Here is a 27,673-nt window from a genome sequence, read left to right as displayed (position 1 = left end):
ATTTTTCGGAAAAGTTGTTTTACATATATTAATATATATTAATAAATTTTATATTTTAAATTATTTTTACATATATTGCAATGATTTATTTATAATAATACTCAATTATTAAGCTATAATATTAATCGTTATAAATTGAAAAAACTAATATCAAATAAATTATTTGTAATTGTGTTAAAAACAAGTATTGAATAATTAAAAAACAAGTTCTTGGAAAATCGATAAATGTAAGCGGTTTTCTACGGAAATGAAGGAAGAAATGAAGGAGGCGATAGAGAGGAGAGCACGGAAAATGTCTTACGGAAATTGAAAGGGTAAGATATTTTCCCTAAAATGTAACCCATTTTCCCTTGTTTTGGAGTTTATTTTCCAAATGGAAAATGTTTTCCGCCAATCAAACGCTAGAAAAGTTAGAAATGATTTTCCGGAAAATCAATTCCGTCAATCAAACAGACCCTAAAATTTATTACACATTAATTTTGATTTAATGTGAAATTATCACAATTAAGCGGGATAAAGATAAATGACATAATAAAATAAAATTTGAGATAAACCCCAAAATTACACATTAATTTTGATTTAATGTGAAATTGTTTACATGAATTTTAATTTGATATAACTATACATGTGAAACATTAATTATGGTTTAAATATATACTTAAAACTTTAATTTTGATTTAATCATACACATTTAAATAAACAAATGCATCAATTTATTTTTATATTGAATAAACATAATTATTTATGTATATAATATTTAAATATAAAATGATTTATATCAATAATTGTGTTAATAATTTACAATAATTAGATCAAATGAAAATTTCAGTATATAAAATTATATAAAATTAAAATTCATATATACAATTACACATTAAACTATAATTTATGTATAATTTAATATTTATCAAAAAAAAATTCACCAAAAAAACAACCTCGGTCTCACTTACCTTTCCAACATCTCCTCTCTTCTCATTTACCTTACCTAATCAGATCTCGGACGTGTTTTGTTTGGTGACTCAGAAAATTTTTAATTTTTATCTACCTCTTAAAATAAAATATTTAGGGCATTATATAAATTTCAGTGTGTATATAGATCTTTTGAAGACAGAAAAAATAAAAAAAAAAGGTTCAATGACAGTCCCTGATTATTTTTCTTAATGTTCACTGCTAATATTTATACTAATTTTAGTAATTGAAACATGTATTATCTTTCATAGCAGGTAAGTAAAAATTCTCACATACTTCCGTTGTTTAGGCGAATATCCACAAGAGCCGTGACACGACACAAATTCGTAAAGAAGTGTTTACTGTTAAGGATTTATCCGAATAAAATCCTGAACATGTGTATCGATGTCCTTCACAAACATTGAAACAACACCCACTTCTGTCTTAAACTTACCTACTCCTTGGTTGGCAGTTGGCACCTCTCTTCATTTTTTTCACACTTCTTTCTCCTTTGGAAGCCCTAACAACATAGTAACATGTCCGAACCCTGACTCATAATGGCTCAATCTCCCAACTCTCCAAAGCTCTCCCTCTCTTCCAGCTTTACCTCCAAACCCTTCCTCCACTTTCACTCCAACTCCTCACTTCCTGCCAAATTCAAGCGACCACCTTCTTTCAAAATCCTTTTCTCTGCTTCCCAACCGCCGCCGCCAAGCTCCAAGCCCACCACCGCCCCTAAAACCTTTAATCTTATCACCCTCCTCCGTGCTATCCCAGACTGGGCTGATCGTATTCAAGAGCGTGGAATGCAACAAAATCGCGCTCTTTACAACCACGAGAAATGGGTTCATCATAGAAGTTCACTACGTCACCTTCGACATCTACTTTCCAGTTTACAGTCGCGTGTCATCTTATCATTGGTTCCACCTGTTTTAGCCTTCACTTCAGTAGCTATTGTCGTTGCCTTGTACAACACTGCCGTGGATTTGCATTGGTTCCCTGGCTTTTTCCCAGTTCTGAGAGCTTCTTCGTTGCCTTATCAGTTGACAGCGCCTGCATTGGCTTTGCTGTTGGTTTTTAGAACCGAGGCCTCCTATTCAAGGTATGAAGAGGGAAGGAAGGCATGGACTAAGGTAATTGCTGGTACAAATGATTTCGCTAGGCAGGTAATTGCTGGGGTCGACAATTCGGCTGATGACCAGTCCATCAAAGCTGCTCTCTTGCAATACATTATGGCTTTTCCTGTTGCACTTAAGGTGAGTGTGATTTAGAAAATTGAACGTACTGTATGAAGGTAGGTAGTGATCAATGGTTAATGGCGTTTTTGCAGTGTCATGTCATGTATGGCTCGGATATTGGCAGAGATCTTCAAAATTTGCTTGAAGTAGATGATTTAGCGTTGATACTGAACTCAAAGCATCGGCCACGCTGCATAATCGAGTTCATTTCTCAAAGCCTTCAACTGCTGAATTTGGAAGAATCAAAGAGAACTATGTTGGTATCTCCCTTCTTGGACCATTTGATCTTTAGATTTCACCAATAAAAATTTGAAAAAAAGATATCCATCTCTTTCTTTTTTAGATTGCAGTAATCTTATGATCTCATTTCATTCCAGGAGTCAAAGATATCATGTTTCCATGAAGGAATTGGTGTATGTGAACAACTCATGGGGATTCCTATCCCTCTATCATACACTCGGTTGACATCAAGGTTTTTGGTCCTATGGCATCTCACTCTTCCTATCATACTCTGGGATGATTGCCATTGGATTGTTGTTCCTGCTACTTTCATCAGTGCTGCTTCCTTGTTCTGCATAGAAGAAGTATGCATCTTTTTTCCAGAGTTAACCCCATAAGATCGGACTATGTTTTATTTTATTTTTGTGCGCATCTTTGATCTTTAAAAGTTTCTTTCATGTCACAGGTTGGTGTTCTTATTGAGGAGCCATTTCCAATGTTGGCCCTTGATGAGCTCTGCATCGTAACGCAGAACAATATAAAAGAAGCGATAGCAACAGAGAAGGATATTCAAGCGATGTTAAAGGGGAAAAGAAAGAGGCATTCTTACAAACATTCACCTAATGGTTGCCCCAACACATAGTGTAAACAGGGTAATTGCCGAAGGCTGTGCTTATTGTGAAATGTTTTTCACAATTGGTCTTTGCCTTTTGCTATCTGGAATCTAGATGTACAAAAGTATAGTTAAATGATGCATAAAGAAATGATAATCATAGAATATCTATGTATATTGTACACAATTTTCTGATAAATAGAAAATAAATTAGCTTCTTATTGACTTACTGTTTTCTTCTGCAACTTATAGAGAATGGTTCTAGAATTCCGGCAATTTCTTATGGACCAAGATATCACATGCCAGCTTCCAAGTGCTAGTTTCTAAACATGTAACCAACTAATTGATGCCTAATGATATGCATTAACTACCCCCAAGTTGTGGGTTGCTTCTCTTTCTCTTTCCCCATGGTTGAATTCTATGGAAATGCTTGATGAAAATTTTCTTGGATTCTCAAGTATACTTTTTATCATATGCAATGACATTTTCATTTTGATTTTTACAAAAACACGAAGTGGCAAATCAAGAAAGTAAGCCAAGAGAAGTCACATTTTGCCTGGTTCAGGGTATATGTATGAAGAGAGAGCTAGCATTGAATAAATCCTCATGTGCCCATTTGTCTGCAACTTTTTCAGCTGTTTCCCGCCTATATATAATGTTCTTTTAGAAGTATTTCAAGCTGGAAGATGTAGTTTCCTACAGCTTGTGGAGATATTATTCATGCCTCTGCAAAAGTTTAAAATATTTAGCTCATTGCAGGATCCAATGGCAATGATCCCAACACTAAGTAAACATAACCCAAATGCAGACTAGTGTATGCTGAATTACGAGAAAAAAATATTTTGGAGTGGAAATTTATCAATGATCTACTAATATGGACCACCCTCCTTATACCTGAACAACTTTCTGATGTCATGTGTCTGTTCCAAAAGAGAATCCTTATAATTTGATAAATAAATAAATAAATAAAAGTAGCACCTAGGGTTATATAGTCTTTCAAAAAGATTGAATTTACCGTTCAAGGAGCAGATGGCCTGAAACTTTCCGTCGTGATAGCAGAAGTGATAGCCCGAGTTGTTGAAACTTGAAAGGATCGAAAGAGTAAAAGAACTTGAGCTTGACAAGAAGTGGTTTCCACTCTATGAATTTTTCTGTTTGGTTACTAAGAAAAAAAAAGAAAAAAAGGATGATGACTTTGATTTCCTTTCCTTTTTTCCTGTCTTGATTTTGGTTCTTCAGGCAATTTTGCATCTAAAATTTTATTCTGGCGGGTAGGAATGATAGAAAAAAGGCGTAATATGGGCTTTAAATTTCGTAAGTGAACCAAGCCTAATACGACGTCACTTTTCATAAAATTGTCACATTTTAATTTTCGAGAGAGAAATCAGAACAGAAAGGGAAAAAGAATACCTCTAAAACTGACAAGACTTCCGTCTAAGCTCGATTCGAGTTCTCAAATTTCAAAACCCTAACGTCCTTCCAGAAGAAAAACAAAACAAGCAATTTCAAACCGTCGCCTTTGATCCATGTCCCTTGAGACCCGCGTAGACAGTCGACGAGCTGAATCGGAGCCTGACTCCGAAGAGGACTTGGAGGAGCTGGAATCAGATGTGAAGAAAATGGCGGAGAAGATTCTAGAATACAGATCCGCTATTCCAGATCAACTTAAGACCACTCTAGCTTCAGCTCTTTCTTATCAAGCACCCGACTTCTCCGGCATCGATGAAGCTGGATTATCCGGAGAGCGTAATCCAGGTAGGTCCGTAAACTTTTTAGGGGTTTGTGAAATCGGGATTGAATAATCCCTCTTGATAATTGACTAAGATTTTGATTTTTATAGGTTCAGAAGATAGAGAATTAGATACTGAGAAAAGGACGAAAGAGAAGATACAGCTGCTTAAAGAAAAAATTTCAAGTAACATTTCGGCAATGCCAGTCCTCGTGAATCGAATGAAAGAGTGTATTTCCAGGATAGAGGAGCTAGATTCTGGCGATAGCGTTATACATCCTGCTTTCAAAAAGAGAATAAGTTGTTCATCAAATGAAGGTTGATCTGTAATATCCCGGTTCATCAATGGAGGCCTGATGATTCATATAATTGACAGAAGATGGAAACGGTGGATTCATTAATGCATCTACAGGTTTTGGAAGAAAAGAGGGTTATTGAATTAGGTAGTTTTTTTTTCTAACCCTTGGAGATGTATTGTAAATTACTTGAAAAGCATTGATTTCCTTGTCTGCAGTCTGTACTACAATGTCTCGGTTGATAAATCTACAAATGGGGGCATCACTGTATTGATATGCTAATTTTTTTTTTTTTATAAAGGAGTATTGTATGTCTATGGTTTCCGTTTTTCTTAAAATATTTAAAAAGATAGAGAAAACTGAATTGACAAAGGACTAGTTTCAGTCCAAATGTTGCAGTGATGTAAGATTAGTTATGGCAATTGCTTCCTTGAAAGAATTGGGAACTGCAAAAGAGAGTAAGAGAACACTGCAATTAAACGTTTAAACGGGTAAAAAAAAAAAAGGATCGAGGAAAAAATGGAAGAGATAAATGTCAGAGAAAGAACGTGGGAAAACGAACGGGGATTTGAGAGTATATAAATGGTGCAAATTTAAAGGGTAGAAATGAATTTCTAAACAAAACTATGCTATGTTTTAGGCATAAACATCCTCACATATTGTTGTACAGTAATCTTGAGGCTCTTCAAGAATAAATTAATTATCACTTCCAACTCTTTCAAGCTAAGGTTTAAATTGATCTCGGTGTTCAGAGATCATACCCGTTGGTTTCAGATTCAGTAACTCAAGTATTGGATCTCCAAAAATCTTGTCATCAAATCTTTCCTCCAAGGCTTGCACGTAGGCCTCTCCCATGTAGTTACTCATCCACTCTTGTACGTGACTTAACTACCGTGCCAATCGAGGGTCTTCCTTTCCAAATTAATGACCATCAATTTAACCTTGTTCTCCTCTGGTGTTTGGTCAACATTAAAGAATTGATGGATCTTGAACTAACCTTTAAGGTTATTACCATTAAACTTATGGAAGCCTATCTTTAACTGTCTAGTTGAGAAATAATGATCTCTTGGAGCGGTTGGGGCTTTGGGATGTTGCAACTGAATCATGATCTGAGCTTGCTACACATTCAAAGAAGTGGTGCCACTTGTAAGGTTTGTAAGAACCTTTTTCTGGTATCTTGACTTTGTTTATTGTTGGATAGTTTGCAGATAATTTCTTCTAACCTTTATATGTCACGTGATCCTGTGACTTCAACCTTAATTCCATAAACTTAACTCTAATACCAATTTAATAGATGGGAAAGAAATAGGAAGGGAAAAAAGTTTTTTAAGTAATTAACCTTTAATTCAGTCATTACAAGTTATATACTAGAACAATTACATGAAATGAATTATTGATAATGTGTCAATTCAGTAACTGACTTAATAGCCTTTACCACCATTTTTTACCAACTATTTAACAACCTTCCTCGTTAATTCTAACAACTCATATCCTGTGCCTTCTTCCTTCAACTCTCCAACAGGTTCCCATAATTCTTTCACACATTAGTCAGTAAACTTTTCACGGTTTGTCTAATCGGGATTGACAAATCTCTCCCCGTCATTGACTTAAGATTTTAAATTTATACAGAGCGAAGGATGTAAGAGAATATACAACTGCTTAAAGAAAAAAAAATGTACTAAGCACGATCATCCAAACATATAAAAAAAGATTGTGCAGACTTATGGATATTCCATAATCATTCCCAAAATGTGAACAAAATTCTTTTGCAGATTCATGACAGTTTTCAGCTATCAAATGGTAATCATCAAATGGGAATGAGTCTTTCCGAATTTCAAATCTGCTAATTAAACAGCCACTACTACCATAGCAATTATCATAACTAATATCAATCCCCAAAATAATGCATGAATGCTAAAAACTGAAAGGTGTTGTACAGCATTAGAAGATATCCAAGCCCAATCAATGTTTTCAGATGGCCAAACATTTACAACTTACAATAATCTACCATTTGCAGTGAAATGTTTACAGCTTATAATAACCTCATCATTTGCAGTGAGTGCTGGTACATAAGCACTCGCCATCATCCCTTTCATATTGTCTGCAGTGCTAACATCAACTATTACCTACACCCCCCCCCCATCCTTACGAGATAAAAGTTCTTTCCAACAGCAACAAGCTTGTAGGGTGGTGGTGTTCTATGTATGGGGAAGCCTCCAAATAGCCACCTATGCCCTAATATCCTTCTGGCACATCATTAAATTTCCAAAAATCTCATATACAACATAAAGTGTCCCATCTACAACTGCAGGACCCGTCAAAGAGGGTTTGGGGTGGCAGAGTCAGCAGTTGTTGACTGAAAGGTTAATATGTGACAGAAGGATATTCAGGTGTGGGAGGCTTTCCCCATACTTAAAAAACATCCTACAAGCTTGTTACTGCAGGATGAAAGAGAGTTTTATCTTAATACAGAGGAGGCTTTTTTTTATGTGGAAGAGTCCACGCTAGGGTTTAGTGTGGTGTCTTTCCACCAAAATGCTATAAAGCAACTATCCGGATTAAGAACTTATAAAATGCTAGAAAACTCGGAACCTAGTCCTTAGTACAAAAAGGTCTTACATTTGACCATAAAGCTCAACACATCAAATATTAACACTATAGAATAGTTCAAAGCTTTGAGACCGTTGCTGGGTTTGGGGGCCTAGCCATCCTAAGCAGTGCTTCTTGAGTCAATGATACAACAAGCTGCAAATCAACATATACAAGTATGGTGATTGGGCTGGTAACACTAAAATGGGATTTGGCGGAAAAAGGAAAAGCAACTCAAGATAAAAAAGGGAAGGAACAACAAGATAAAGAAAAAGAAGGGTAAACTAAATACCTCTCCCTTTCTGTTGAACATTTGGCCCGAAACAAAGCCTCGGGTGACACTGGCTGTAGGACTAACAATCTGCATGACATTGATTCCATTAACGATTTTATTTCATTAAGAAAGTGAAAAACAAATTTCAATGCTAATTCATAGGTGAAAATAGACATCATCTTAAACCTACCACAAACAATAACCAGTCATCAGCCCTAAGATGCCGGTGGAACCACATCCTGGAAAACACGAAGGAAAGAGTAAATAATGTCAAAACGAAGTTTGGGTTGTGGGACTGTGACCCACAGACGATTAGAATAATGTTGATATGATGCAGATTATAGCAGATGCTTACGAGTGGTCCAGGCTAAGGGAAGCTGACTTAAAACCCTTTCTGCGGTGTGGATTCAAACTGACAGAACTAAATATCAGATCTGAAGCAAAGGCCACTACACATCTGTAGAAAGAAAACCACATAAACTGAATAAAAGATAATAAAGTCTGAGCTACACCCCCAATCTATATACATACACGATTGTTGCCATATGCTTATAATTCTCTGCCAAGATGGGAAACTGGAAAGGATGTGTGTGTGCACATGGGCATGGACAGAACAGACTCAAGTAAGCTACACTATATGCAGAAAAGGTTTCAAGTATTTTGTTAAGTCATGAACAGCCAAAACTAGTAAGGAATACATACAGACAAAAAGAAAAGTATTTGGCATTTAAAAGAATCACTGACCTATGCAGAGCTTGATCATCTGAAAGTTTTCCTTTGGCTCTAAACCAATACCTCAAACTGTAAAGCAAAATATAATTTTCAAATAAGATATAGCACTTAAGAGTGAAAACATGATAAGGTGGCAGCTAAATGGGTTGATGCATATTAACATATAACTGGAAAATATGAGATTTTGAAACACCAGAAAAATTGCCTAACCTTGGATCAGATTTTGTCTGGTTTGTGTTAGTATTAGGTGCACAAAATCTTATCTCTATGGGCCAAGGAACAAATTTCTTTGTGGCCACCTTTTTTCGGTAACTCCTGAAATAAAATATATAAATCATGGCACATAATACAGCGAAACTCAAAAAAAGCACACTATACAAAGATATAAATATTAGCCCACAAGATAAGTTTTTGCCATTCATTTCTTGGGGAGGGGTTAAATAATTAAACAAAAAATTGTTGAACTTGAATGAGTTCCTAATGATACAAATATACTATATAAAATATATCAGCAGAGAATGAGAAAATATAATTTTCTTTACCACAAAAACAAACAAGTAACCAGGTAAACATAGAATAAATTAGATAAGACAAATGTTTTGAAATCATATTGATGCTTTGAACCATGAAAAAGTTACATATATATAAATAAAATTGGGTACCAAAACTCTTACATAGGAAGACGGGGATCAGTGAGACGTAACTCTCGTAGCTCATCCAATGACAGAAGCTGCAATATGTCAAAGAGCAATAATGTTATCTTGCCCACCACAGCAAATGACTGGAAATGTTAACTTAAGCATGTATTAGTTACCCTGTCTGGAGCTGGCACAGATGGCATCATTGCTTCTTGATGATCAAACCCTTCTTCTTCTTTCTGGAAAATCAACACAGGCAAAAAGTGCAAGTAGTCTGAGATGCTACAAGTATCCATTCAGCAGTAATCACATATTACAACAAATCAGGAACTTCAGTAAACTAATGGGAGCCTGACATGCTATTACACCAACAAACCAGTACAAAAAGAAGTAAATAGTGAAAATGGCTGCTGGATAAAACACTATAGCATATATCATCATTATCAAACACCAACTCCACAACTAAAAATGTATATTGAACAAGCTAAAAAGGGAAAATTCAACTTGCTGTCTTATGCTTTGATAGTAATATGTAGCATTTTTTAGTAAACTATCCCAGAATCCAAAAATTCTACCATTCTTAGAACCTCCCATAAAAGAACAGAATAAGGGATGTTAAACAGATCTACTTATATTTAATGTTCTTTAAAGGCATCAGTCAAAATATTTTATCCCATCGATATCAATCTACAGATAGTAATAGTATAACAGAAACTGACTATCCCATGAAGGTGAAAAGTGGATCATAATAGTTCTTCGCAGATACATGCTTTAACATAACGGTTCTACAAACCTGTCAAAATTTGTTTAACACTTAAGCTCACGCGAAAAACTGAATGAGCCAATAATTGAAGAACTAAAAAGCTAGATTGGAACCTTCAAAAATAAAATGAGAAGACAAATCACACCTGAAAAGAAGCTAATAGTGTGAATACGATGTTTCCTTTTTGTATTGCATCTACTCTACGGGTAGCAAAGTTTCTACCATCACGTAGACGATTAACTTGATATATTATTGGTACTGTAAAAAAGAACAGAGATAATACAGATATAAATATTTGCTATTAAGAAAACTTTCACTTGAACTGCTAATTTCAATATCAAGATGAACTGGTGATTTACCATGAAAAGTTCAATAAGCAAAAACAATGTAAAAGCTATGATTTATTCATGGTACTGGTTTTTTTTATATGAAAGATGTTCAAATAATTTACTCACAAATTTACATATACATTAAATTCAGACACTAGCTAGAAAAGCATACTCAAAGCCTTTCATCCAACCATAATTTCTAAGACAAATTCTTAAGAAACGGGGCAGAATCAATAAGTGTTTGGAGGCTAAAAGTGAAACAAAATTGCCTATCCAGCTTACTGCAATTTTTTTTTTCATTTTAAGAAATGAAAGAGGGTAATGAGTTTATAATTTTTCTATCTACTTGTACAATTTTGACACCTAATATTCATTTCTCTGAGGTCATGAGTCATGGCATATCTTCTGCTTTCTTTACTTGCACTATCTAACTTTCCTTCCAAATGACAGGAAGATAGAAAATGAAGAACGAAATTTGTTCGATTGGACATAGTTCAAATTGTTACAGTTATGAAGATTGAAGATGTGGGATAATGACCCATTTATAAGGACTCATGCACAAATTTAGTTAAACAGTAAAAATATCAACCGCAGGAAATTTCTAAAAACCAGAAAAATATGATGAATCTATTTATTGAATAATGCTCACAGATAAGGCACTTACTATTAAAATCCCCAACCATAAGAAAATAAGAGTGCAAACTATGGACAATTTTAAGAGAATCAACAGTTTTTGATGCTGCAGCCAGTGCCTGAACAGTGGCGACAAAAAAAAGGATAACAATTACCTCAGTTTAAACAGCATGACAATCAACAGGAAGCAAATAAGACAACAACTACTAAGTCCATCAAGTCAATTAAACCACTTAATGCAGAAAACATACTACCTCACTATGAACTAAATACCAACAACCATATTTAAGTAGATATATATCCATATAAATTCACTGACGGCACAGCATAATACATTTACCATTTGCTCAAAACTCTGAGACAGTCAGTGTTTGAGTGCCAGCAACTTCATGTCTAAATCAATACCAATCCAGAAAACATATTAGGCCACCGTTTAACCTCACAAACTACCAATAGAAACTTATAATCTCCACCTAAAACAACAGTGCTTAAATATCATTGACTATCACAAGCATCAAGCACACAAGTAAATACAAAAGCAGCATATTAAATGATGCTATCATACGAGGTAAATGTGAGGAACTTAGGATCGACAATGTGAATAAAGGAGAGAAGAAGATTAAACTTGCCTGTCCAACAAACTGTCCTCCAAAGACCTTCCCAAATTTTGGTGCATCTGGCAAAGTAATCCCCTGGAATATGTTTAACTACAACCAAAAGGGGGAAAAAAAGGTCTAGGTAAAGAGGTTATGAGAAGAACCTAATTAGATCAATTGTTTTCCAACTCTATTAACATGTTTCTACAAGGAAAGAAAACTGCCACAGTTAAAAGTATACGAAGAAAACACGAACTCTCAAACTTCACTCTTCCTAATGGCAATAGAATAAATAAAAGAGAAAGAAGAAGCATACTTCTATTGGCTCCAAATGCAATATACTTTCCACGAGCGCACAGGTCTCCGTCGTCCTATCTGTGCTCCAGATAGATTTTGACTGAAGCAAAGTGCAATGCTCGTGAGGTAGAAACAGGCAGGTCAGCTGTAGTAACAAGTAGTCCATGTTATCACCAAATATATTTTTATAAGCTTGAGTGGTTGGAAATTGGAATGTTCTAATTAACCAAGAAAAGTTATGCAAAAGAAGAAAGAAATATGTAGCTCTACCTTAGTTAAGGCAATTATATCTGCCACGTGAACTGATTCAGGATTAACTGCAAAAGCAAGCTCAATTATATTCAATTTAGGACTAATTCCTCCATCATTAGTTGATTTTAGGCGGTTCTTGTTCATATAAGATCGATCACAAAGAATGCACACACAAAAACTCTTCAAACTAAAACAGGTCAATATTCAAAAGTTGCAAAAATATAACACTGAGGAAAGATAGAGAAGCTTTAACCATGGCCAAAGTAATCATATCGTTTCAATTGATACTCAAGTCGGTTTTCTTCTTCAGCATGGACTGATCCAGATACTTCAGCCTATAAACCACAAAATTGAAACTCAGCAAAAAGGACTCTATTTGGTTCATATTTTTGCTTCTAGAAACAAATAGTACTTTATTTGTATACAAAATTATCAATTTTAGCTATTTCCTCATCGTCAATATATATTTATATTGCATCCATCTTTGAATAATTTTTGAAAAGCAAATAAATAACTGAAAGTAACAACCTAACGGAAGGGATAAAAATGTACTTAAAATAGGGGGGAGAGGAAAATAGAAAAACCAGACCTCTCCTTCCCATACGAAATAGATACCGTCTCCAACTTCTCCTTCCCGAACGACATAATCTCCTTTCTCTGCAACGCAAATTATTTTAAGCAAAACCAGTAAGTAATCAGTTTTAATATATTTCATTGCAGTTCGATTTAACCTGATGAAAGATTCTGTTGGGTAGCGTATAAAGCAAATCAAAGACAAAATATATGCAGTCACGTAGATCAAATGAAAATTCAGATCGAAAAAATTTCATTTAACTGAATTCGGATCAGAACTTCATAAATTACCAAAGTGCTTAAATTTTACAACATCAGCGATTCTCTTGAACACAGAACTCGGTAATCTCTGCAGCAAGGGAACGTTGCCTAAAAACTCAATCACTGCAAAAGAAAGCCAAAAAAAAAAAAAATTCCACACAGTTTGGAGACAAAATCTTCGGAGAAAAACTTTTCTTGCAGTTTCTGGTCTATCAATCGGAGGAATAGCGAAAATAAACTGACAGAGCCAAAAGTAAGAAAGATTTGCCTGTTTCGCTGTTCATACTAAAGCTTAAGCGCGTAAGGCCGAAAACGGAAATTGAAGAAGATGAGTGGAATGATTGAGAGGGATAAGAAAGTCACTGCAAATACAGAGTAGACAAAATGATTTGTGGGTGTACTGTATACAACATTGATTATTTATTTAGAAATTTCTTATTTTTTCAATGACTAATTTGCCAATTTGGGCAACACATGAGAAATTATACGAAAAAACACTACCAAAAAGCTGTTGAATTCATTATACTATTACTGTTTTCATATTTTACGTAAAACAAAAAGTACTTAATTTATTAGCTACGCATAGCTTATCAGTCGTACATGATTTGTGGTTAATAATTAATGGTCTTTGGGTACAAATTAATAATAAACAATTAGTAGAACCCACCCCCAACCAATAAACACTCTAATTAAAATATTAATTACAAAACAGAACCAGATTAAAAGGATAGCGCACACTATAAAAAAGTATTGTGTATAATTTTAATAACCTTTTGGTTGAAATAACAAAACTCAAGCTTTAATTTTTTGGAGTCATTTAACTCTTAAATTTAAGCCCCATGAGTTTTTCTGTAATTTATAAATAATTTAATAATTTAGATAAACGTGATAGTTTATTAGTTTTTTATTATAATTATAATAGATTAATAATTTTAAAGTTTTGTCATGTCTTCTAGGTAATTCTTCAACATTTCAAAAATTATATGCAATAATAATGGTATTACATCATATTAATGGGTTTACGAACCCGGAAGATTAACAATCAGATTTGTTTCAGTTGATACATTGTGAAACCAAAAAATTACATCGCATTACTAGTCATTTGACTTGAGAAGAAAATTATTACATATAATTAAGTTATGATACACTCTGAGATGGCTGAAATCATTTGTATAACAAATCCATAAAAAAATGGTATAAAAAAGAAAAAAAATTGAGTTATTCAATATTTTAATATTTTATGATTGAGTTATTCAATATTTTAATATTTTATGTATTTTTTGAATTATCAAAATATAAAATGACATAAATACTTTCAAAATAATTTTATTATTTTATAAAATTAAGACACTTTTGGTAATTTCTTAACTAAGTTGAGATCTAATTGATGAGTGACACCAACTTAATCAATCTCTCAACATTGACTAGTTTTATGACACACGGGGTGAAAAACTATATAAATAATATATTTATAAAAAGTATATATTAAAACCAAATTGGAAGTTAATAATTTAAAATAAAATTATTATTTTATTAGAAAACATGAAAAGATAAAAACACTGTTGTATTAAATTTTTTTATTTTACAAAAATAAAATATAAGTATAAATAAGGTAAGCATATTACGTTAAGAGATAAGAACCAGAGAGACAAAGAATCTTAAGCCAATTGAATTATTTTTGGTATGAACAACAAAAGCAACACATCCGATGCTGCCAAAGCCAATATTTCGGATCTTGTATGGCATATAACTGCATAGAATATGTTCCAAAGTAACAGTGTGTTTTTCCTTCTTGTTTTTGGGTTACGTAACCCGCATAATATACTCTAAATCTCTGTATTTTATTATATTTAGAATTTAGACTCTTTATTTATATTTTTAATAATATAATTTTTTATTTTTTATTTTAAAATTTAAGTCTAATAATTAATCTATTAAAATTGTTCTATTAATGTGAAATTTTAAAATAAAAAATACTCAGTAAGCATGTAAAAAGAATATAATAAACATGAATTTAAAAATAAATTGACGAGGTTAATAATTAGACTTATATTTTAAAATTAAAAAGTAGAGAAATTACATTTCTTAAAATAAAAGTAAGGGATTAAATTTTAAATGTAGGAAACGTACAAAACCTTAAAGCATATTTTAACCCATAATACGATAAGGAAATGTTTCATTATAAAAAAAAAACTAATTAAAATTTATTTCTGGTAACGCAAATACATAATTTCTCCAACACAACATTAAACAAAGTAGACACAAAAAAAGCAAAACAAAGTGGTCCTAAATTGTAGGGTTGATCGCCTTCCTCGTTTTCTTTTGTGATTACCCTTTATTTATTTATTTTAATTATAATTATTTTTGGTTAATATATCCGAAATTATTGGTAATTAAAGCTTTGATGTGGAAATCTTGGGAGATACCCATCTTGTGAGGTAAAATGGAAAAGCATATATATAGACACAGAGAGTTTTATGGTTTATTAAAAAGATAATTAGAATGGGAAAAATCTTTAATCTATTGGATTTGGGGGTCCTATTACAAGAGAACTCACGTAAGTCGTAAGCTCCATTTACAAAAGATGGTAGAAAATGGGTTAAAGCCGGAAGACTTGAGAGGATGTGGTTGAAACAGGAAAGCAGTTCTGCTATTACTATAAAATTATAAGGATCCCCACTCATACAATTACTTACAAAAAGTGACATGAAATTCAAATCCCAAAATAAAAAGGTCTCATTCGGTGATGCTGGAGAAACATGGAGCATCAAGAGCCTCTTGCTGGAGATAACTGAGTTAAAAGAGTAAAAGAGCAGCAGTGGTCCAAAATAATTCACCATTGCGATCCCTAATTTCATTCACACGTGTTTGTCAAATAAATTAAAATGAGAATACTATTTGCTCTAATATTATGCAACATTTGTTGTGGGAGGGGCAAACGGAATGGCACAAAATACTTCTAACACTTTTCCTACTCTTTTATTATACCTGCAGATATAGAACTGCTTCCCCTGCAGCAAAGATGGGAGTCAATCAATTTACTCGATGCCATCACCATCGCGTTGTTCAATCTGATCTCATAATGAAATATCACACCTACCTCTCCGACTACAAAACTGAAATTCATTTAGAATTTAAAAATGGATATTGTAACTTACCATGCATTCGCTTCACAAACCGTTCAAATTCCATGAAATTCTGTCTCTCCATGAGAAGTGGGGTGAGCCTTAGGTAAGTAAAAGACGAGAAATGTCTCCCATCTGGATCATTTACTGGTTTCACATTCTCCAAGATCTTGTTATAGCCTACCCTATCATGGCAAACAAAAGCATTCTCGCTTACAACTGTAATGCAAGTCTCCCATGCTGCATTCAGCACCTGAAACAGACGAATTACTAAGCTTCTGAATTTGAATAAAGAATTTGCACTATTGAATTGTTATTCCCCTCCCCCCCCAAAGAAAACGTACAGCAAGTAAATATTAAGGTTTATTAGGAGCTCTCAAAACCTCACCTGCCAGACTAAACCCTGAGGATTTGCCAGTGCTTCCTGCAGGTCTTCACGCTGCTCCAAAAATTGCAGTTCAGCACGTGCAAAGTTTAAAGCAGCTCCATGCTTATGTAGCATTGCTGCTATTGCGATATATCCATCTCGATTGCAAGGATTGTAGAATCCAGCCGTTAATTCAGCAGCATGACTGGATGTTTTGTACCACCAGTGGATACCTGGCAGCTGCGCAGCAATTAAAACATGGAAAGAAAATAACACTACATGGTTTGAAGAAACAACTTATAAAATTAGCTTTCAGATCATAAATTTTACATTTAAGTGAACTTAACAGCAGGAGGGGACTTCTATAATTTTAGAGGGAAGGAACAAAAACAAAAGCATAGGAAGAAAAAGAAAGGGGAGGAAGAAGTACTCTTCATTTGCAGATTCAAATGATCTTGTCAAAACGGATACATAGCATTTCGAAAGGAAGTAAAAATAGAAATTGTAAAAGCATGTTATACAACAACTTTTCCTTGTGGAATTTGAACCAAATGATCCATATAAGAATTGAACTTGAATAAGATAAATAATATACTCTTAAAACAATAAAATGTTCAAAGTGTGTAACATTAAGACATGAAACAAGACTTGGACCTTAGAATACTTCAAGCTCAGCAGGCTTGATGGGGTTTACAGATTGAAAAGTGCAACACTTCTAAAGAAGCATCAGGGATAGAGGGGGTTCAAGAGAAAGAAGATTGCTATCGAGCCAAACAATGAATCTTAAAGTCAACTTTAGAGGGTAATAACAAAATATTCACTTGGGTATAAGATACCGGTGCAGGCAGACTCACCTTTGCTGCAATGCAACTGCCTTCAAAAGCTAACTTTGCCAATGAGAGTACCAGGTCTCCATGATTGATTAATAACTGAGAGTACCAATTAAGGAAAAACCGACCATAGTAACCATCATAGTCTCCTTCGTCACAAAAGAAACCAGTTTCATGTGGGTGGGAACTATACGATCCGGCATTATCTGGCCCTCTAGCCCAAAAGCTGTGTCCCCTCATTTCTGCTGCCTTCATCAGGCTTTTTAACATGTACTGATCATAACACTGGAAAAGCAAAGTGTTAAATGATGCCCAATGGAGAACCAAAAAACTAATGTTGGCAAGACCACAAACAAGCAACATACTGTACAGAAACACATGAGCAAAAAAAAAAGAGAACCAAAACTTGCTATGCTTGCAATAGATCAGTACTAATAGTCATGAGGTTACTTGCACTAAAGTTTAAAAGAATCACCTACAAGGAAACCACCTCTTAACAGAAGTGGGTTAGATAAGAACACTGGGACATAAATGGGGTAAGATAACCAGAGAGGGAGCAAAGATGTAGGCTATGTTTCCAGGTGCATGAAAGTTGAAAATGTATGCGATTGAAGCATCTAGGATTGGCACAACATACATATAGCAGCAAAGTAATATATTAATCTGTATAACAGTGATTTAAAATCAGTTAACACATTTTGGGCAAAAAAATAACAGTTATCAGAGTTAGGGTAGAAAAATCAAATTGGTGAATCTGATGCTACAAGCAAGTTTTCTGTCGAATTTCCCACTATAAACAGCTAGTATAATAAGCTAAATAAGCAGCCAATCAAATGAGGTGAGAATATGGTAGATTTAAATAATGCAAGAGTTAATATTCAAATTGTAATAACAATTACCTGGAACTCCCCAATCCCAGGATATCTCCATCCATGCTTTACTGGGCAAGATGGGTACCGTAGCTCCCCACAGGGACCTAGTCCAACTTCAACCATGGATATGATGCCATCCTCAAAAAATTCATTAAATTCCACTCGGAAACTTCTCATAAAGTCAAAGTACACCTATGTTTTCCAACAAAAACTTAAAACATATCTGTTTACAATATCCCTCAAAAGAAAATTTCAGAAAATAGCAAATTGAAGTTACTTTATTTTTGTAGCCATGTTGATTTGAACATAACAAGGTAAAGTGGTAAACTCAGATCCATTACCAATTATATAATCAGAACATATGATTGGAACTAGCTTCAATTGATCTCAAATGAATTCAATGATTCAAAACAAAGGCAGTCTGCATGATGTACACAATGATATTGACAGTTATATTAAAGACTAATACCTCAACAGCAGTTCGGCCCCTTAAAACTCGTTCCTTATCAATTCCCCAGGAGAGGCATTCAGTGTTTCTTCTTCCTTCCCTATCAGTAAAAAATATGTCAGGATTGCTTCTACCAATTTCTGCAACCCAATGGGGAAGTGGAATACAAACATCATCACCAACATTGCCACCACATTCATGAAACGACATCACAACCTGATCCATCAATAAGATAACTGTTACACTTGGGACAGATAAAAGAGGAAAAAATGATGCATCATACCTATCTCATATCAAAACCCAAGCTTCATTTTGAAGAGAAAGAAACTCTACAATCACAAATGGCAAAATTACTTATCTCAGACACCTTATCAATAAGAATGCCAGTCCTAAATTTCTAGGGTTACTAACCTGAATTAAGTTATAAGTGTTTGGATTGTTTTATTCTGTTAATAGTAAACTGGTCAAAATTTCAAATTTCCTTCTAACATTCAAAAGCTTCAGCTAAGTTTTAGGATGAAGTAAACCTAAATGCAACCTACCCTCCTAAGGCATACCACTGCATAACATGGCCAGCAATTACATTGGTGTTTTCTTTCACAAATTGCATCGCAACAGCCTTCTCCAAAAGCATATTACTCCGCCATGCAGCCATAGGCAAAGTCTGACATCTGGAGACACAAATGGGGATTCAAAAGGCATATCAAACCCCCCAACCCTCGTCTTGCTAAGTAACCCAAATCATCATGCACAAGGATCAACAAAAGCAGACATCTAGACAAACTCTGCCAGATACCGAGGTAAGTAAAGAGGCTTTTGACTAACTTTCGGCTTGAATTGAATTGTAGCACTCTTGGAGGAAGAGATGAGCCTAAACAAGGGGGGCTACCCAATGTTATACTCAAATGAACAAATAACTCAAATAAATACAAGGAATAAAATATAATAAAGGTCTTTACCATAACAGATGTTGAATATGGATATTGAATACCACCTCATGCAATGAGAAAGCATTCAACCAGATACATGTTCCTGATTGAAAACTCACCTGCAACTTAAGCTTAAGCTCATGAACCATCTGAAAGAGTCTTCGGTAACCATTCCAGTTATATTCTTGAGGAGCATCAGCTTCCACTATTCCCCACCAGCAGTCAATCATGACCCCATCTACATTGATTGATTTCAATACTCTTAGCTGCTTTAGTAGACCGTCTGGATCAACTAGCTCGCACTTCATGTTGACAACCCCCAACTGCCACAATTGAAGTAAATCATTTGACTGAAACTAAGAAAGCATCTTTAAAATGCGAAATTTGGCATTTAGTCGGTGTTGAGAAACATTTCAGCATCAGAAAATCCAAACTCTGACGTGGAAAACTGAAAGAGTTACACATCCCAATTTGACAAAATGGCTATGAAGTGTTGAAGAGCGATTATGAACCGAAGTAAATATAGTGAAAAAAGGTTCAAATTAGCAAACTCACTGGTAGCATTACATAAACTGGAACATAAGGAGTGCCAGCAAAATCACGTTCTGGTAGCTTAGGAGGTAGTCCAATAATCTATAAAGGTTGTAGATTAGGTGACAAAATGAGCAAATAAAATTATCAAAAATGCCACACCGTATCATTTAAATATAAATATGGATCAATCATATTTTTTGACACTCAAGTACTAGCAAGGCATACTGGATCCAATTTCCAAACATCATTTGGTATTGGCAAGTCAGCAGCCGAAAAGGCACACGTAGTTATTCACATGTGACCTCATATAGCCCTCTCATACCTGTTCATTAATCACTTCCATCGAGCCAGCAATAAGAGGAAGACTTTCTGTTTGTTCACCACCATTTCCAACCATGCCTGAACTTTGAGAATGGCCACTTGAGGATAGATCATAAGGTGCAGGAGTAGGCATGAAAACACCCTTCATATGACAAGCATTGTACTCTACCGAGGCGCAATATCCAGAGGAGACTCCCTGCAAGGAGGTAGGTGGAACCTGTTGTGATAGCATCTGAGAGGATGATGAAGTCAAGCCAGCGGAAGAGTCACCAGCAGGCCTTGAACCCTGTAAAGAGAGAATATTCCCAATTGGATTTTCCATAGATTCATCAGGAACCGAAGATCAAAGAAGCATTAAAGAGAGGTGTAGTTAAATGCGTAATGCACCATTAATATTGTGCAGGAAAATGATTAATATGCATATACAATCCAAGATTAAACAATGTGTGAACCAATTGAATTAATAATTTCTCGATAGATATTGAATGAACTAAATGCTAAATTTAAGAGAGAAAATTGATGCATTTAAAAGGTTAGCACCTGAGATCTTGATGGAAAAGTGGTTCCATCGGGAAGAACAACCCAGCCAGCTTCCCTGGCCAAAGCTGCAATCACATCATTTATATCAGCTCTAACCCTCAGGTTATAGTTCCCATGCTTCCGCAACCCTGCCAAAATCCTTGCTGTTATTGCTCTTCGATGCCGCTCTCTTAGCTTTGTTCGCTCCTTTTCTTCTAATGGTCTTGACCTCCGAGCTCCTCCACCTGGGGTGCTCACTTGCTCTTGAAGTTGCTGCTGAATTTGAAACTGATGACTGGTACTTGGCATCACTCCATCAGCCCCCAACATCATCTGAGCAGCAATATGCTTCTGTCCATTCTCATGATCCTCATTATCCTCTTCTTTTACATCCATTTCAATTTCTTCTTCATCATCTTCCTCATTAGCTCCTATCAGCTTCTGCATATCAGCGGACATAACTTCCCACTCTAATCCAGGACCCTTAACCCCAAAATACCTTAGGATTAAAACTTATCTGCATGTATTTCTCTTACAATGCAACAACCAGATCTGCTGATCTCTCTGTCCCAGCTCAATTTCAGATTTTCCTGTTAACAATAAAAAATAAATTCATCTTTCAAGAAAAAAAAAACAATTCATATTATTACTCAGAAGGGGACAGTTCAACCTTCCAATACTACATGTTTCCCTTAATACAATGACCAAAAGAATAACAATAACTAATATAAGGCACCTACTAAGCTTCTTAGGCCTCAGAAATATCAAATATCCCACTAAATTGTCAGGAAAGAAACTATTTTGTCTCATTTGGACTTAAATTTCTGTTTATGAAAATTAATACAACAAAAAACAAAAGTCAAATTTTATTAGCTTCCATCTCTTATACAACGCTTTCTCAGCAATCACATAAAGAAAATTAAGTACTTAACAGAATTCTCCTAGGCAAATTAACCATAAAACCTACACAGGCAAGAGAGAGAGAGATTCACTCTAGAACTTCATACAACAAACAAAATTTTCCAAGAAAATTGGAGTACGTATCAACTAAAGAGAAGATGGACAAGTCCAGCTTGAAAGTTTTCTCCTGATAAAATTACCTTGAAAGTAGCATCTCAGTTTCTCAAGTAATTCTCACGGGAATCTTCAATTCTCCAGAAATGAAGCTTCGAAATATCCCCAATCCTTCGTCTTCTCTTCAAGTTCCACGTTCTCGCCTCCAGCCGAGCAATTTATGTGAACATATCAAAGTTCCCGGCAACTGGAGGCATCTCCGACGTGGAAAGACGAGTGTTCCCCAGTGATGCGAAGATGGAAGAAGCGAGGGAGTAGGGCGGAGAAAATGGCTATTTCCAGCAAGGGTGAGGTGGCGCGTGAATGAGGGAGAGGCGAGCGCGTGAGAGAAAAGGTTTCACGCGTGTGAGGGATGGACGAGCGTGTATGTGTGTGAAAATTAGGGTTTGGCACGAATGGGGCGTGTGTGGGATAGTGTATTAAGCTGAGTAAAATCTATGGACGGGTGAGGAGACACGTGTGAAACGTGCCGCGGGCTTTTTCTTCATAGCAGAGGGACCCGACCGGTCACGAGATTTGGGCGTGTCTGTGACCCGTGATTCGTGCTAAAGTCAGTTTTTTGCGAAACCACTTCGACACATTTAAGCAAATTTTTTTTAAAGAATGGCAAGTAACTGCTAGTGGCCAGTGAAAAAAAAACATTTATCTTAAACAAAGTTTAATCGTATTGTAAATAATATTTTCATAAAATGCAAAATCCTACATAAGAATAATTATTACCTAAGACCTATGCTAAAAATCAAATCATAAGACAACTCACAACTCCCATCCAATAATTATATTACAATGCCATGTGACAATTATTGTTAACGCAATAACATCACATCAATCAGTCACTAACTTTGAACAAATAATAAGGATTAAAATTTAATTTTTAAATATTAATGATAATTTATCGCTGCTTTTTATTTGAGAGAGCAAATAGTCAAGGCTCAAGAGGAACGGACACTGCGCTTACTAAATAGCAATATAGAAAACATATACTTTTACATCCGTATCCTAAATTATGTAAAAAGAACATCTACAAAGTTATACGTATCTTTCTTTCTCCTAAGCAGCAACCCGTCCATCCTTCCCCTTGGGTGGTAGCAGGTTTTTCAGTTCAATGGGAGATCTGATATTGCTTCCCCTATAAATGATGATGGCATAACTTGTTAAGTTTCAAGTTATTGATAAAAGGTATGTAGTTTATATACTTGTAGAAGCAGTACAAGCTCCCAATACAGTTACTAAGGTTCCGTTTATCAGGTCAAATCTACTACTTAGGAAGATCATCTGTTTATCAAAATGAAAGAATAAATGAGAGAAGGGAAACTAATATAGTACCATGCATCCCCTTGACAAATCTTTCAAACTCTACAAAGTTGCGTCTCTCTATCAGTGCTGGGTTGAGCCTGAGGTAGGTAAAAGCAGATAAATGGCGGCCATCTGGGTCGTTCCGGGGCTTGGCATTTTCTAGTATCTTATTGTAGCCTTCTCTGTCATAGCATGGAAGAGCATTCTCACTAGCAACCGGTATGGAAACATCCCACGCGGCATTCAGCACCTGGAAATTTGAAAGATGGTAGCAAAATTAGATGTAGTTTGCCAGGACAACCAAGCCATAGACTCATCCAACATCACCATTGCACACATGATAACCAATTGAATGGGCCTGATGCAAAGATTCTTATACTTGACCGAAGATAGGAGTCTGGTCAGAAATCAACACCACTCTTATAAACAACAGATAAATCAGTTTTTATCGTAGAACACATGCTAACATAGTAATAATCTGTTTCTATTACAATGTTTTCTACTTTAGTAAAATCAAATTCCCAGAATTAAAAAAGAAATGCTGTTACCTGCCAAACTAATCCCTCTGGGTCTGCCATTGCCTCTGGGAAGCCCTCGTGCTGATTTAAGGTGCGCAATTCAACACATGTGAAGTTTAATGCAACCCCATGCTTCTTCAACATTGCTGCAATCAGAGCATAGCCATCACGATGTGCAGGATTGTAAAACCCAGAAGTCAGCTCTGCAGCATGGCTAGCTGTTTTATACCACCAATGTATACCAGATAGCTGGGAAAGAAATCAAAGCAAAGCCACAATTGTTTACAACAAAAGGCAGAGAAGAGTTTTCTTGTAGCTTTATTTTAAAGCATATAATTTAAATCAGCTCGAGAGAATCGAACAGGCTGCAGCACTGACCTTTGCAGCAATGCAAGTGCCTTCAAAAGCCAAGTTGGCCAGAGCAAGCACGCGATCACCATGATCAACCAAAATTTGAGAATACCAATTAAGAAAGAACCTGCCGTAGTAGCTGTCATAATCACCTCCATCACGAAAGAATCCAGTCTCATGAGGTGCAGAGTTATAAGAACCAGAATTATATGGTGCTCTACCCCAGAAAGTGTGTCCTCTAATCTCTGCTGCTTTCTTTAGTCTTTTCATCAAATATTTATCATAACACTGAACTAAAAAAGAGTTCCATTAGGGCTTGGAAGATAAGAACTGAAAACGAATCAATTAATGTTGAATCATCAAAACCGGTAGTAATTAACAAAGGTTTAAAATGTACCTGAAATTCACCAATACCAGGATATTTCCAACCATGCTTTACAAGATACGACGGATAACGTAGCTCCCCACATGGACCCATTCCTACTTCAATTTCAGCTATGACTCCACTCACAAAGAAATCATCAAACTCTACACGAAAGTTCCTCATGTAGTCAAAGTAAACCTGCACTCACAAATCAAGCCAATATGTCTTAAAGGTTAGCCATGCATCACAAGAAAAAAAATTTATTTGACAAATGATTGAGGAAAAAAGCAAACAACAAGAGACTTCTGTTCTAAATATTTTCAATCCTATAGAATCCAAATCTGTAAGGCTGTGCAAAATTTTTTATAAATAGGTTGAAACTTGTTAATGTCCAGAGTCACAGGAGCAGAACAGAACCAAGCAAGATAGAGAAAGTAAGAAAGATATTCTCAAAGTTATTAGTAATAGATAGAAGCATAAATATCCAGTGTAGCTTAATAACCATAGTCAACTGTAATACCTCAACAGCAGTTCGGCCCCTTAGAACCCGCTCCTTATCAATTCCCCATGTAAGGCATTCAGTATTGCGCCTTCCTTCTCTATCAGTGAAATATATGTCAGGGTTGCTGTCCCCAATTTCTCTTACCCACTGAGGGAGTGGAATATTTACATCATCTCCAACATTCCCTCCACATTCATGAAATGACATTACAACCTGTGCCAATTTTATATCAAGAAGAAAAGGATTTTCAAAAGATCAAGTGCCAAATAATCTCAGTTGAATGATATATTGATTTCCATGTTGGTCTCAAGACTTGAATATATGAAATATTTCATATAAATGATATAAGATCACCCTATGCCTATATCAAACTAAAGCATGGCATTCATAGATAAACAACAAGCAGTAAACAACCTCATCTCTGTTTCAGCTTACATAAACTACAAAAGCTAATAACTCAGATCAATTTTAAAGATCAAGTCAGGTCATCACAAGCTCACAGTTTAAAAAGATAAAATGCGGAATAACTAGTAACTACTAACTAGTCCTTTTCCACCTACAATACATACTGAAGTAAAGGGAATACAAGTAGCATCTTTAATAGAACGCATAGTTAATTAGTTATTGTTAAAACAAACAATGGCAAACAAGAATTACTGCACTATTACTCACCTGCAACTTAAGCCCAATATCACGCACAATTTGAAAAAGCCTCCTGTAGCCACTCCAATTATAAGTTTGAGGGGCATGCGCCTCAACTATCCCCCACCAGCAATCAATCATTACACCATCCACATTAACTGACTTCAAAATCCTTAACTGATTCGTCAAACCCTCAGGGTCAACCAACTCACAGTTCCTGTCAATAACACCCAGCTGCCAACCCCAACATTATATAACACAAACAAAACAAACAATCTAGTTTTCACTAGGAAACATTTCAAAAAATCATGCGATCGAGTTTAAAAAGCTTACCGGTAGCATAACATATACAGGAACATAAGGTGTGCCAGCAAAATCCCGCTGTAATGATCTCGGCCACGATTCTGCAACCTACCAAAACAAGACATTTAGTTTTAGATTCTCAATGGATTCTATTTCTAGTGAAAACAATAATAAAATACAATTTACGGATTGGAAACCTTCGTGTCATCTGTGGAATCACCGGCTAGTGGATAATCCTCCGTTCTTTCTCCTTTACCTTTAACTAAGGCTCGAACCCGGGACGATCCGGAAATAGAATAAACTAGACCTCCCTTGACCCGAAACGAGTTGTAACGCAATGAGTTGGGAAACCCAGAATGTAATGTTGAGTAAGCTATAAGAGAAGCACATGGCGGGTATAAACTATTGAACAACCGAACTGATGAAACCGCCATTTTGATTTATTCTTTTTTCCAGTAACTGCCTGAATTGGAATGTAATTGAACACTTTGCAGAGATCAACTTGGAAATAAAATGGAAACATTTCCTTTATTTAGAAGAATCTGACCGTAATTCTTTTGGCTTTTTTTCATTTTCGATCGGAAAATATTTCGGGGCAACTCAACGGAAAAGAGGGAGGGAAGAGTGAATTTCGTGTGGCGGGGAAATAAAGGAAAGACTGAAATGCTTCACAGTGACGTTTTATGGATCCAACAGCAAAAAAGAGTTTTTTTAAGTGCCGGTTGCCATTAAAGTAAGCCAGCTTGAAAAAGAAAAAGAAGAAAACTAATGAGGCTTTAGCTGAAAGGAGGAACGTGACAGACCACTCTTTTCTTTACACGTGGCTGATATTTTGACAGGCTTCGTCCCGTTGGTCTTTGATAAAACGATATACAAAGGCCCAAATATCGGATTATGGCATCCAAACTCCAACACCCAATGGCTTTATGATACAGCAACAAGCCCATTTCAATTATATTTCTTTTGTCAACTTTAGCCCAATATCAAAGCATACATGAGTCTATCCATGTTTTTTTTGAAGTATTTATCCAAGTTTTCTCACTTTCAATTTAAATGAATTATTAGAAATAAATAATTATGTAGTTTTAATTTACTCAAAATTTAATAAAATAAAAATTACACTATAAATATATACATACAAAGTTATAGTATTCTTAAAATTGAACGAAAGATATTATACACTTAAATGTGTTAAGTACACATCTTTAAAGATGTTACAGTAGCAATAATACTAATTGATTTAAAATTCAATTGATGACAAAACCATTGTATTATACCTGTTGAATCAATGCATAACGAGGGAGGACGACAATGAGAAACAAGGAGGAGAGAAACGTGACACCATGGAAATTGGTTTACCTATAGAGTTCGAGAGCCGGAACAAAAATAAGATGACAATTTGATTAAGAGGATAATTGCTTAGAGTAACTTTGAATGTTGAAAATCAATATCATTTCTTTATCGCTGATCAAGATATTTATAGGAGAGGTCCCCTTGTCCAATAGTGTGACGTGGTAGACTGCTATGAGGAAAGTTATCCTCATCTAATGTGTGAAAAACGTGCACCTTGTCACCCATCTTGTTATTCCTTCAATTAGTACTAGATTGTTATACTCAAGTGGATCCTACATGACCTTAAAGGCATATTCACACTTAAAAGGCAGGGGTTGACTTTTTTGAGAAGAGTGAATGGCCTTA

At 35.3% G+C, this 27,673-nt stretch overlaps 5 protein-coding genes across 10 annotated transcripts; 2 read left to right on the top strand and 3 right to left on the bottom strand.

Moving 5' to 3' along the window:
• Positions 1 to 1,282: 1,282 nt before the first annotated feature.
• LOC105802690 (UPF0187 protein At3g61320, chloroplastic) lies at positions 1,283 to 3,247 on the top strand. 3 transcript variants are annotated; one of them, XR_008191211.1, is made up of 4 exons: positions 1,283 to 2,204; positions 2,279 to 2,442; positions 2,564 to 2,770; positions 2,855 to 3,004. XR_008191211.1 is itself a non-coding variant. In XM_052624333.1 (4 exons), exons 1-4 carry the CDS (start codon positions 1,506 to 1,508, stop codon positions 2,930 to 2,932), a joined length of 1,152 nt encoding a protein of 383 aa, XP_052480293.1. In that variant the 5' UTR covers positions 1,283 to 1,505; the 3' UTR covers positions 2,933 to 3,247. The 3 variants fall into 3 exon arrangements, 2 of the variants coding, with proteins under 2 accessions (XP_052480293.1, XP_012489934.1); XM_052624333.1 differs by having other exon boundaries at positions 2,279 to 2,446; positions 2,855 to 3,247; XM_012634480.2 differs by having other exon boundaries at positions 1,289 to 2,204; positions 2,279 to 2,446; positions 2,872 to 3,247.
• Positions 3,248 to 4,376: 1,129 nt separating this feature from the next.
• LOC105802692 (uncharacterized) lies at positions 4,377 to 5,365 on the top strand. Its single transcript, XM_012634483.2, has 2 exons — positions 4,377 to 4,773; positions 4,859 to 5,365. The coding sequence occupies exons 1-2, from the start codon at positions 4,545 to 4,547 to the stop codon at positions 5,068 to 5,070; spliced, it is 441 nt and encodes a 146-aa protein (XP_012489937.1). The 5' UTR covers positions 4,377 to 4,544; the 3' UTR covers positions 5,071 to 5,365.
• Positions 5,366 to 6,955: 1,590 nt separating this feature from the next.
• LOC105802688 (acyl-CoA hydrolase 2) lies at positions 6,956 to 13,442 on the bottom strand. The gene is made up of 17 exons (XM_012634476.2): positions 13,249 to 13,442; positions 13,011 to 13,103; positions 12,736 to 12,803; positions 12,400 to 12,481; positions 12,165 to 12,211; positions 11,914 to 12,039; positions 11,631 to 11,708; positions 11,033 to 11,120; positions 10,185 to 10,297; positions 9,453 to 9,515; positions 9,313 to 9,368; positions 8,849 to 8,953; positions 8,651 to 8,707; positions 8,262 to 8,363; positions 8,097 to 8,145; positions 7,925 to 7,993; positions 6,956 to 7,788 (listed from the first exon to the last, which is right to left on the bottom strand). Exons 1-17 carry the CDS (start codon positions 13,262 to 13,264, stop codon positions 7,711 to 7,713), a joined length of 1,290 nt encoding a protein of 429 aa, XP_012489930.1. The 5' UTR covers positions 13,265 to 13,442; the 3' UTR covers positions 6,956 to 7,710.
• Positions 13,443 to 15,477: 2,035 nt separating this feature from the next.
• Positions 15,478 to 22,666, bottom strand: LOC105802694 (beta-amylase 7). 4 transcript variants are annotated; one of them, XR_001136261.2, is made up of 12 exons: positions 22,026 to 22,662; positions 20,947 to 21,515; positions 20,408 to 20,692; positions 20,107 to 20,184; positions 19,671 to 19,874; positions 18,644 to 18,838; positions 18,202 to 18,366; positions 17,327 to 17,587; positions 16,494 to 16,712; positions 16,139 to 16,358; positions 15,969 to 16,051; positions 15,478 to 15,828 (listed from the first exon to the last, which is right to left on the bottom strand). XR_001136261.2 is itself a non-coding variant. In XM_012634485.2 (12 exons), exons 2-12 carry the CDS (start codon positions 21,382 to 21,384, stop codon positions 15,814 to 15,816), a joined length of 2,103 nt encoding a protein of 700 aa, XP_012489939.1. In that variant the 5' UTR covers positions 21,385 to 21,515; positions 22,026 to 22,663; the 3' UTR covers positions 15,478 to 15,813. The 4 variants fall into 4 exon arrangements, 3 of the variants coding, with proteins under 3 accessions (XP_012489939.1, XP_012489941.1, XP_052479324.1); XM_012634485.2 differs by having other exon boundaries at positions 15,969 to 15,991; positions 22,026 to 22,663; XM_012634487.2 differs by lacking the exon at positions 20,107 to 20,184 and having other exon boundaries at positions 15,969 to 15,991; positions 22,026 to 22,666.
• A 187-nt stretch (positions 22,667 to 22,853) lies between these two features.
• Positions 22,854 to 26,713, bottom strand: LOC105802695 (beta-amylase 2, chloroplastic). The gene is made up of 9 exons (XM_012634488.2): positions 26,173 to 26,713; positions 26,006 to 26,083; positions 25,703 to 25,906; positions 25,049 to 25,243; positions 24,562 to 24,726; positions 24,192 to 24,452; positions 23,844 to 24,062; positions 23,326 to 23,545; positions 22,854 to 23,128 (listed from the first exon to the last, which is right to left on the bottom strand). Exons 1-9 carry the CDS (start codon positions 26,407 to 26,409, stop codon positions 23,097 to 23,099), a joined length of 1,611 nt encoding a protein of 536 aa, XP_012489942.1. The 5' UTR covers positions 26,410 to 26,713; the 3' UTR covers positions 22,854 to 23,096.
• Positions 26,714 to 27,673: the final 960 nt, after the last annotated feature.

Source organism: Gossypium raimondii, chromosome 11, assembly GCF_025698545.1.
Source record: "Gossypium raimondii isolate GPD5lz chromosome 11, ASM2569854v1, whole genome shotgun sequence".
NCBI lineage: Eukaryota > Viridiplantae > Streptophyta > Magnoliopsida > Malvales > Malvaceae > Gossypium > Gossypium raimondii.
Note: the sequence above shows the minus strand (reverse complement) of the source record. Positions and strands in the feature narration are given on the sequence as shown.

Excerpts from the sequence above, each read along its gene's own strand:
- LOC105802692 (XM_012634483.2), top strand. The coding sequence starts at position 4,545 with ATGTCCCTTGAGACCCGCGTAGACAGTCGACGAGCTGAATCGGAGCCT. Across the intron at positions 4,774-4,858 it reads ATCCGGAGAGCGTAATCCAG|GTTCAGAAGATAGAGAATTA; the intron begins GTAGGTCCGTAA and ends TGATTTTTATAG.
- LOC105802694 (XM_012634485.2), bottom strand. The coding sequence starts at position 21,384 with ATGTCCGCTGATATGCAGAAGCTGATAGGAGCTAATGAGGAAGATGAT. Across the intron at positions 20,693-20,946 it reads CTTTTCCATCAAGATCTCAG|GGTTCAAGGCCTGCTGGTGA; the intron begins GTGCTAACCTTT and ends CTCTCTTTACAG. Across the intron at positions 15,992-16,138 it reads GTTTGTGAAGCGAATGCATG|GGGAAGCAGTTCTATATCTG; the intron begins GTAAGTTACAAT and ends TCTTTGCTGCAG.
- LOC105802695 (XM_012634488.2), bottom strand. The coding sequence starts at position 26,409 with ATGGCGGTTTCATCAGTTCGGTTGTTCAATAGTTTATACCCGCCATGT. Across the intron at positions 26,084-26,172 it reads ATTCCACAGATGACACGAAG|GTTGCAGAATCGTGGCCGAG; the intron begins GTTTCCAATCCG and ends TTGTTTTGGTAG. Across the intron at positions 24,063-24,191 it reads GCACTTGCATTGCTGCAAAG|CTATCTGGTATACATTGGTG; the intron begins GTCAGTGCTGCA and ends TTTCTTTCCCAG.
- LOC105802688 (XM_012634476.2), bottom strand. Across the intron at positions 10,298-11,032 it reads TATGGTTGGGGATTTTAATA|TACCAATAATATATCAAGTT; the intron begins GTAAGTGCCTTA and ends TCTTTTTTACAG. Across the intron at positions 8,146-8,261 it reads TCCCTTAGCCTGGACCACTC|GATGTGGTTCCACCGGCATC; the intron begins GTAAGCATCTGC and ends CGTGTTTTCCAG.
- LOC105802690 (XM_012634480.2), top strand. The coding sequence starts at position 1,506 with ATGGCTCAATCTCCCAACTCTCCAAAGCTCTCCCTCTCTTCCAGCTTT. Across the intron at positions 2,205-2,278 it reads CTTTTCCTGTTGCACTTAAG|TGTCATGTCATGTATGGCTC; the intron begins GTGAGTGTGATT and ends GCGTTTTTGCAG. Across the intron at positions 2,447-2,563 it reads AATCAAAGAGAACTATGTTG|GAGTCAAAGATATCATGTTT; the intron begins GTATCTCCCTTC and ends ATTTCATTCCAG.